General features: G+C 32.3%; 1 protein-coding gene across 1 annotated transcript; it reads left to right on the forward strand.

The window, feature by feature from the left end:
• Window positions 1–1,055: 1,055 nt before the first annotated feature.
• Window positions 1,056–2,061, forward strand: LOC135957789 (uncharacterized). The gene is made up of 2 exons (XM_065508592.1): window positions 1,056–1,074; window positions 1,137–2,061. Exons 1-2 carry the CDS (start codon window positions 1,071–1,073, stop codon window positions 1,985–1,987), a joined length of 855 nt encoding a protein of 284 aa, XP_065364664.1. The 5' UTR covers window positions 1,056–1,070; the 3' UTR covers window positions 1,988–2,061.
• The last annotated feature ends 8,779 nt before the right edge of the window (window positions 2,062–10,840 follow it).

Below are 10,840 nucleotides of genomic sequence, written 5' to 3' on the forward strand. Positions count from 1 at the left end.
AATTATTGATTAAAATGCTTTACAAAACAATAAGAGATCAGGAAAAAATAAACATTGAAATAAAATTACATAGCAAATAAAATTATTCTTTCGTTGCCATACAAAAAAGAATAATTTAGAGGATACAAACATATTATTGATATCCCATTATATCACAAAACTTTAAAAATCGAATTTAATGTATGTATTTCAGTGTTTCAGTCAGCTTAGAAAACCAATGCAGTGAAAAAAATTATTCACGTTATAGAGCTTTCCGGGTTTGTTCACGTTACAGAGTAGTCAATGTAAACAAAATCTTGTTCATATTAGGCATCTTGTTTCAAAAGCATCTTCAATCAATAAAATCCGACATCAACTTTAGAAGATACGAACATATGACTGTGAAAAGTGATATATCAAAATCGGAAGACCCAAAGTTAGTATGTTTGTGAAGTCCCATGGGATTCATACTAAATACATATCCTACACATTCCAAATACAAAATAGAAAACTGGTTGGTTACAAGCGAACACAAGTGAATCAAAACAAGTAAATTCTACAAAACAGTCTACTCTCAGAATATAAGTAAATAGAGCTACCAATAATTTTGCGAAATTGTTGCAGTTATGTTGGATAAACCTGTGTTTAGTAATAATTGGTTGCGCAAATCGGTATCTTACTGTAAATAAGTTGTGGGACCAGTGCAGTAGCATACAAAATCTGGAAAAAAAACAAATTGTTTGTACCTATTCTCAGAAATACTACAATAATTGTTATCAAACAAATTTTATTGACTCCTAAACACAAATGGTTATCGGTTATGAGTTATCTTCAAAAATGAAAAAATTACTAAAACACAATTGTGCTTGGACTGAAGAAATATATGTATGCCACTAGATAAGAATTTATTTGTCTTCGTATGTTTTTTCCCATTGCTTTCGCTTTCTAACCATATCTAACCAAATTGACAAACAAGTGTTCGCCATTAAACAGTTAAAGGTTGACGAAGTAAACAAGTGACTCAAAGAGTTTAGTCAATCAAAAGCATTTCAAAAGTGAAGTGAACATCAGTCTGACAAGAAATAATACAAATGGGTAAGAATATTTTGGGTTATAATGAAACCAAGCCTTTAGTAAATTTCTTGTTTACCATATAGAACATAATTGGATTAATTGTGCTAATGGAGCTGCACCCTCTATGGCTGTTGTAGCTGGCCATGATTCGGATGGTGATACCATTTATATAGGCCGTGCTGAGTATTCAGGCGATCTTTTACCCGCCAAAGTTGTACCCAATAAAGGCAAAGCCTACGTGTCTTTTGGTGGCCAAGAAGTCGAAGTTGAGTCATATGAGGTGTTGAGTGGTTTACGTTATCAATGGATTCCGGCCGCTAATGGTGATGTGCCACCTGCTGCTGTTAAGGTGGGACGAGCTGCTGATGGTGACTTTTTGTATGCTGGTCGTGGCAACTACGAGGGCAGTTTGACAGTGGGCAAAGTTCATCCCTCTCATGGTTGCTTGTATATACCTTACGGCGATCATGAAGTTAAACTCACCGAATATGAGGTCTTAACACAACCCGATCAATGGATTGCTGCTACCGCCGATTCCATGCCCGAAGATGCTTTGGAAGGTGGTCGTGATGCCGATGGTGATGCCATTTATGTGGGTCGCGTCTTTAAGGATGGTGATCTTATGCCTGCCAAAGTTATTCCCAACAAAGGTGGAGCCTATGTGGCCTTTGACAGTGAGGAACATAAAGTGGAAAATTTCCAAGTTTTAGCTGGTGCTGGTTTTCTGTGGACTCACTGCGATAATGGTAATATTGTGCCAGGTGCTGTGCCAGCTGGTAATACCAGTGATGGAGAGACTTTATACATTGGCCGTGCTGAGCATGAAGGCAGCATTTGTGTGGGCAAAGTGCATCCCTCTCATGGATGTTTGTATTTGCCCTATGGCGGTGGTGAGATTAAAGTTGAGTCATATGAAATTCTTGTTAGAATTTAAGGAAATGAATTTATGGACTGTTTTTAATTTAATAATTTAAGATACAAATATTAATAAAATTTAAATTTTTTTAATTCTTTTTGTTTTATTCCAAAAACATCCTTTTAAATCGCAATTACGGCTAAATTTTATATTCATTTTCCCATATATCATATAATACTAAGAAGTAATTCTTTAATTTTTTAAATTTTATATGTGTTGTAAATATGTATTTAAAATAACAAGCTGGTGGTTCCAAAGAAATACAGAATTGACACAAATTTTTCATATTCAATTGACCGAAATATTTACAAAACGCTAATTTGAATCACTTGCTGTACACTCCACAATTTGTGGTGCATTTTATTTAAACCAGCAAACTGACCTCCCTCTCTCACTAGTTCAGCTATTCATCAAAGTAAATAAATCAGAAATCAAACAAAGAATATTTAAATATTGTGGAATTTTTAAAAAAATCATTAACACTAAAGGTCCAATAAAACATTCAATACAAGTATTTGCATAATAATGACCATGATGATGATGATGGTGCACTTGTACAGACATGCATGTGCATGCATCATGATAATAATAGTTTTCTGAAGCATTTTAAAGTGGCAACAACAATTTGATTTGATTGTTGAATGAGTTTTAGAGTGCAACCAACAAAAAAATAAAATTGAAGTTGAGCGCGTGAACACTGATTGTCGTTTTGGGAACCATTGAGTTTTGTCATTTTTAAATAATTTGATTTTTTTTTTATATAAAAATAAAACTTTTTTTGGCTTAACAAATTGTTAAATAGTGGTTTGCTAAACATTTATTTGAACATGATTGCTATTATTTTAGAATTTTCTATTTACAATTAATATGTATGCAAGTATTGTTGTTCATTGTGGGCTGGAAAATAGAACAAATCTTTAATTTAACATATGTATCGCCATTGCGGCAACAGAAAAGTGTTATATGGAATTTAAAAACAAATTGTTCGACCATCTGAAGTAACAATTTTAATATTTTTTTTTCATACTCATGAGAGTATAGACCAAACATAGTAACACTGGTACTCAGTCTTTCTAGATCAGGTCAGATGTCATTTTAAATGGACATACAAATTTCAAAGGATTATCTGAGCCGATCAAGAAAACATGAGTACGCAGTATTACTATGTATGGCCTCTACATTGATGCATATATCCATGTGTACAAATGACTGTTGCAAGGTTTTAAGTGCCAACCCATTCTCAAATAAACTTATTGCTTCCAAAGCTATCAAAGAGATGTTCACCGGACTTTTTGTTGGCGCATCGGCGCGCCGTGAATGATTTTCCTTAGAGGGCATTATATGGGAGCTATGACTAATTTTTTTAAATTAAAAAAAATATAAAATTTAAAAAAAAAATTTTTAAATTTTTTAAAAAAAATTACAAATTTTTTAAAAAAAAATTTAAAAAACAATTTCGAAAAAACAACTGGAAAAAAAATTAAATTTTGTTTACCTAAAAATATTTAAAATTTTTATTTTAAAGTATATTTTGGTGAAGGGTATATAAAATTCGGCACAGCCGAATATAGCTCTCTTACTTGTTTTTTTTAAATACTTTTTTTTAGAAAAATTGAAGAAATAGCTATCTAAACTATTTGGGACACATTTTGCTAAGAGCAATAGGTAATAAGTTACATGGATGAGCAAAATCACATGTTTGGCCAAAATGTCTAATTTTGACCCCCCTCTAACTCCGAGAGTTCCTGACCGATTTTGTTGAAAAATTGTGTCTGAATTACTATCCAATAGGTCTAACCTTGGTGCAAATCCCAATCGGAAGACATCGATTTTAAAAGTTGGTTCACTTGACGTGAAGTCCCCCATATATAAAAATGAAATGGTCCATGTATGTAATGGCATCACGTGAGAACGGCAGGAGCGATTTGGCTTATTTTTTTTATTCGATTCGAAATTTTCAGGAGATGGTTTGTAAAGAAAACAATTAAAAAATTCCAGGTAAAACTCGGAACAAGAAAAAACGGAACAAGAAGAAAAGAAATTAGTATAAAGAGAAATCTGAAAGAAGACACGAAAAACACAAATCGAGTCTATTTGTTTACCCCCGAAGCTTCTCTACACCGCTCGCCAACAAAAACAAAAAGAGACGTCGAAAAAGCAACGTTTTAAAAATCATCATGTAAACGCAGTGATAGTATTTGTGGACAAATTTCTGCCCCTAGCTCATTTCGTTCGTATTTTAAAAAGAGAGACAGTTTGATGGACATGGCTGGATCGTCTTAGAATCTTTGAGGACCCAGAATATATGTATATATTCATGTGTTACAAACGGAATCACAAAATCAATATCATATTTTTCGATGGTGAGTACAAAAATTCCCTTAAATTTATTTCAAAACTTTATGTACACTAAAAAATATGGCTCAAACTGTTTTAATTTTTTTTTTCGGAAACCAAAGGTAAGCAAAGAATTTAATTTGAAAGCCATGTCATACCATTTATTAAACTCTTTTACATAATATTTGTATGCACGTATGTATGTATGTGCTGTAAATTATATAGAAAACAACAATTTGCAAATCGTGTTAGACATCTAAAACAAAATAAAAACAAGAACAAAGAAAGTTTCAACAAAAAAAAAACTGAAAATTCTATTTTATCCCACCGAGATCCTTTTAAATTTAACCAACAAGTGTTATATAACATTTTATTACCCCAACTCCCTGGTCAAACGAATTCGTTTACAGCCATTCTAGCATGTTGACATATCCCAGCGGACCAAACAATGCGAAGTTTTGCAAAAGCCAATTATACAAAAATACTAGAACAAAACTAATGGAAACTTCGAGAACCTTCGTTCTTGAACCTAGTCTAGAGAAAAGTTTACATAAACTTCGATGGTGACAGAATAGTGAAATGGTGTGGTCAGATGGGTTACAAAATATTCGTAGTATATATGTGTTTGGATATGTTTGTTTGTATCCGTCCAATTCAAATGTAAACACACGCTGACACACACTCTCAGCCAGAGTAGCTGAAGTTGTAGTTGTCAAGTTTTGTCAACACGTTGCTCTAATGTTGCAGGTTCTCAACGAACAGGAAGATGCAAAAGAAGATATGGAATGATGAAGTGAACAAAAAAAATGTTTATTTGCGAACAAAATCAAACTCAAATGGTTACAACTGGGTATTTAAACATTCGAAAAAGTGAAAGAGGAAGGGAGTCCAAGCGAACGTTTGCAATAGAGTGTGAATAAAGAACATTAAACAAACAAATATTTAGATGAATATGTGTGAATGAAGGCAGAGCATTTTCCATACGAGTCTTAACTGACATGAATGAAACTTCAATGAAGTGTAAGTACATTTGTATGTATGAACAATAGAGTGCTCCAAAAAAATAAAATTGCGAATTTTGACCGTCCCCCCCTCTAGAATTGTTCTATGTATTGTAGAAACACGTTGTGTAAAATATTAGGATGATAGGATAACGTTAACTGGTGGCGCAACGACGCTGAAGTTTTTAGGTGCATTTACAAGGGGAAAATATGCAATTTTTTCAGTTTTTGTAAAAATTTTGCCATTAAATAATGACTTTTACAATTTAATTTAAAAGAATCGAAATGTGTACGTAATTGTCGTTATAATAAGATATAAAAGACAAAAATTGGTGAAAAAATTTTAAAGTTATTAAAAAATCGCCAGGCCATTAACGTGTCTCAGGCCACTAGAACAAGAAATTTATGAACAAAATTAACATATTTTGAGAAATATTAAAATAGAAGCTTATTTTTACTTAAAATATATCCATATTTACTTGTATATGAGTTTTTGTCCTCGTAGGATACCGTTAACCTATTCGCAGGTATGACCAAAAAAAATTAATTTTTTTAACGGCAGTTTCAAAACTCCAATTTAAAATTTTTAAAAATTTTGTTAACCAAATTTCAGAATTTTTTGATCATCACATGGGGATTTATTGACAACATAATAGGGAATAAAAATGTGAAAAAAGTATGTCAATACCTCTTATACTTTTTCCGTACCTGCGATATAAATTTTGCGATTTTCGAGAAAAACTAATTTTTTGTCCATATTTTGGGGAATGACTAGAATTTCCTTACTGTAATGATTTTTAAGTAAAAGCTATTCAGAATAATATAGCCCAGGTAATTTTAAATATAGTCTGAAAGTTTTACTAAAATCGGAAAACTTTAACCCTTAAATCGTGAAGGTCAAAGGTCAATTTTTTCAATATTTGGAATTTCTCATGGAAAGATAGCGAAATATTATATATTTTTGCGCCGATTTTAATGAAACTTAAGAAAAATATAAAATGAAGTCTAGTATTCACATTAACAGTACAAAAATGGAAATTAACCCTTAAGAGTACTTGGGGTCAAAATGAATGTGTTTTTCGTGATTTTAAAAGTTGAGGGTCATTTGGACCCCAAGTGCTATTCCGATTTCAGTAAAACTTTCAGACTATATTTAGAATTACCTGGACTATATTATTCTGAATAGCTTTTACTTAAAAATCATTACAGTAAGGAAATTCTGGTCATTCCCCAAAATATGGCCAAAAAAATAGTTTTTCTCGAAAATCGCAAAATTTATATCGCAGGTACGGAAAAACTATAGGAGGTATTGACATACTTTTTTCACATTTTTATTCCCTATTATGTTGTCAATAAATCCCCATGTGATGATCAAAAAATTCTGAAATTTGTTTAACAAAATTTTTAAAAATTTGAAATTGGAGTTCTGAAACTGCCGTTAAAAAAATTTAATTTTTTTGGTCATATCTGCGAATAGGTTAACGATATCCTACGAAGACAAAAACTCATATACAAGTAAATATGGATATATTTAAAGTAAAAATAAGCTTCTATTTTAATATTTCTCAAAATATGTTAATTTTGTTCATAAATTTCTTGTTCTAGTGGCCTAAGACACGTTAATGGCCTGGCGATTTTTTAATAACTTTAACATTTTTCACCAATTTTTGTCTTTTATATCTTACTAGCTAAAACCCGGTGTGCTTCGCTACCCGTACCGTAAAGATTTTAAATATATTTAGTCTATCTAAAATTAGTTTCTGTTCATGTGAAAAACATGGATTTTCTAGATTTAGTCCGCAGACTTGCAAAGACTGACGTTGAGCTTTATCAATTATCATTGCAAATACTAAGCAAATAGGAAACTGCAATCGAATAAAATCAAATGGCATTTCCGAAGTTATAATTCCCAGTTATAAAGGTCGCTCCGATTAGATTCTTCATTAATTGCCTTACTGTAAGTCGAGTGCCATTACAAATACGCAAACAATCATACAAACAAATAAACACACATTGACTTTTATATAGATAAGGGTTTCAAATGTATACATACAAATTTTAAAATTTACTTAATATTTTTGGTAGTCCGCGCATTTCTGTACTAAATATTAACATTGATAGCTGCTATAGCTGTCCCTATATACAATTTTTCATCACATCTATGGGAGGTGCCACGCCCACTATTGCTATTTTGTCCATTTTTGGCCTAAATAAGTAGTTCATACAAAATTTGAACGCTTTACATACTACAATTATACAGATAGATATGAATTTTAGTATTTAGATTGTTTGGGAGGTGCCACGCCCACTATTTTAGTCCGCCCATTCTTGTGCTAAATATTAAAATTGATGGTATTATATCCGTACAAAATGTATGGATTCTATCTCTTATTGTATCCCATATATTCGATTTTTTAAATAATCATCATATGGGAGGTGCCACGCCCTCTGTGGCTACTACTCCCATAAATATTTAAACAAACAGTGGAATTGCTCATGCAAAATTTGAGGACTATAGCTATTATAGTTTCCTAAATATTTGATTTTTAAAATTAACTTTGTATGGGAGGTACCACGCCCACTTAAAATTTCAAAACAAAAAGTAGCCTATAGCTCCTTCCAGACATACATAAATGTACTGTAAAAATTTCAAGCAAATCGGTTCAGCCGTTTAGCCGTCTATAGATCCCAAACTAATAATAATAAACATACATACATACAGACACACATTCACTTTTATATATATAGATTATAACGACAATTACGTACACATTTCGATTCTTTTAAATTAAATTGTAAAAGTCATTATTTAATGGCAAAATTTTTACAAAAACTGAAAAAATTGCATATTTTCCCCTTGTAAATGCACCTCAAAACTTCAGCGTCGTTGCGCCACCAGTTAGCGTTATCCTATCATCCTAATATTTTACACAACGTGTTTCTACAATACATAGAACAATTCTAGAGGGGGGGACGGCCTGTACCTAGAAAGTTTTTTTCGTCCATACAATCTTGGAGCACTCTAATGAACAAGTATCTAGATTTAAAAGTGTCCACATGGGTATCAGAGCAATGCCTGCATGCACAAACATGCCAACTGAAAGTAAATAAAACTTTTTTTCTATACATACATATGTGCCTTATATTTCTTTATACATGTGTATGTAGACACAAATTAGCCGATGATGGGATTCTCAAAGATTCATTCTACTAATATGGAAAAGGATTTCAACAATTTTCTCTAAAAATGTATGCAGAAGTTTAACACATGGTTAGTTGCGAGTACGTTGTGGATGAGGTGTCAAATTTTATATTTTTTTATGTTGCATTGAAAATCTCGTATAGTTAAATTTATACTAGACTGTGAAATGGACATTTTTTTTTGAAACGAGTGTAACATCCAATTGTACAATATACATATGTTGGCAGAAGCTATAAAATACTTAACACTACACTTTCACTCGTTAAATGATCTAGAACAAAAATAAAATCGAATAAATATTTTTTAAATCTAATTTTGTTATACTAAAACTGGAAACACTAACTTGAGTTTCACCCTTTTAAATGGTATTTGACATAAATTTATACTTAAATGAGGGTATTAAGGTGTTCTTCTTTACATTATTCCAATTTTAAGCAGTACAGGTCGACTTAGTGTGGCACTATACACCGGTTATAAAACCGCAACGTTGAAAATTTTTCAGTTTTCCAAAAAAAAGTTATTAAAAATTAAATTTCGTATCTAGGTTTAACGGAATCGTAAAGTACACCCCAGTTTGCGTCGGTAATTGGGCCTGAAGAAAGGCGACGCAAACCGAAACGACGCAAAACGAAGTACGAAGTATTGATTTTAATTTAATTGGTTCCAAGATTCATAATTTTTGCTGAAAAAATAGATTTTTCAATACAAACATTTTCATATTAACGACGCAAATCGAAGTACTAACGACGCAACTTCGAAGTTATGCGACGCACACTGAAACAAAAACGATGCAAATCGAAGCACTAACGACGCAACTTCGAAGACATGCAATGCAAACTATAACAAAATCGACGCAACTTCGAAATCACAGAACTTTTAAAAGACGCAACTTCGAAACCGACGCAGAACGAAGCGACGCAAGCCGGGGCATTAGTGTACATAGAATTATTCTTCTAAAATGATATTGTATAAAATACAGGAAATTATTTAATGTTTTCTTTTCAAAACTCGAATTTCAAACGATTTCAAATTCTTCCCATCTCCACCTTTGATCCACCTCTGAATACCGCATAACCATCGTTTTCATACATTTGTATTGATCGGAACTCATCAATACCAAGTTCGAAATAAACTGGTTCTTGACATACGTAAAAAAGTGTTTACCCAATATTTACCTATAGAATTCTGGAGAGCATAATAAGTATTAAGACCCCTTTTTAGTTTGCTATCCTGGAATACAGCATTACCAGCTAATATTTGGTTCAATCTTCCGGCCTACCGGCTGTATTATGAATAGGTAAAATGGGAAAAGGGAAAAAAACTCCCTGGGAATTTTTATTCATAATTGGGCTGTATATCTTTGGAAAAAGACACCAAGTTTTGTTTTGACTTGCATAAATCATCAAATACTTAAATACCCTGTTTATATTATAAACAACATTACACATGCACTAAATACATGTGTGAACGGGCATCAATGTTGAAACGAGTGTAATTTGTATAATTTCCGTTACACTAAGACCCATATTTGGACCACTAATCGAATCACTTATTTCCATATATTTCCACTGATTTTCTATTATTTGGTTACAAAATAAAAATACGAGAGTGAATGAATAAAACACAGGTCCAACTTTTCTCCAATTTTCGTATCCCTTCCAAAAAATAAGATTTGTCCAGGTCATCAAAATATGTATTTTTTGTGAGATGATTTCATCGTTGTTTACAAATAGCTTTCCGCCGAGACATTTCTTCAGACATGGAAACAAAATCCGGCTAAATCCGGAGAATAGGGAGGAAGAGCTCCCTCTTTTCGCACATTTAGCATAATTCCTGGATTTTGTCATTTTTGCCAATTGTGAGAAAACGCGGAGGCCATCCGAGTGATCATTAATAATTAAAACCACTGAGCCATGTATGTTGCCTATGGCTTCTACAATCTCTCGCACTTTCAATCTCCGATCGGCCAACACCGCACAGAGGAATGGCTTTATAAATTTTTGTGCAAAAATCATAAGGAGTGCTCGTAGAACATTGAAATTTGGCACTGAGAATTATAGGGACTAAATTAAGAAAAACATGAAATTTTATCAAAATCGAGCACGCCCTACACCCTGCCCATACAAACCAAATCAATTTTTTCGCATAAAATATTTCCTATCCAAGAAAAAGTCTAGAAATTTGATACATACATTTTCTGAAACAAAAGAAGAACACACGACGAGTTTCAAAAAAATCGGACATGCCCACCGCCCATGAAACCCATACATAGATAAGATTTTTTTTGATATTTCGTTTATCTTTCGACAAAAAATTTTAAGTTTTCATCCT

The sequence above is a fragment of the Calliphora vicina genome, chromosome 4, assembly GCF_958450345.1.
Source record: "Calliphora vicina chromosome 4, idCalVici1.1, whole genome shotgun sequence".
Taxonomy (NCBI): Eukaryota; Metazoa; Arthropoda; class Insecta; order Diptera; family Calliphoridae; genus Calliphora; species Calliphora vicina.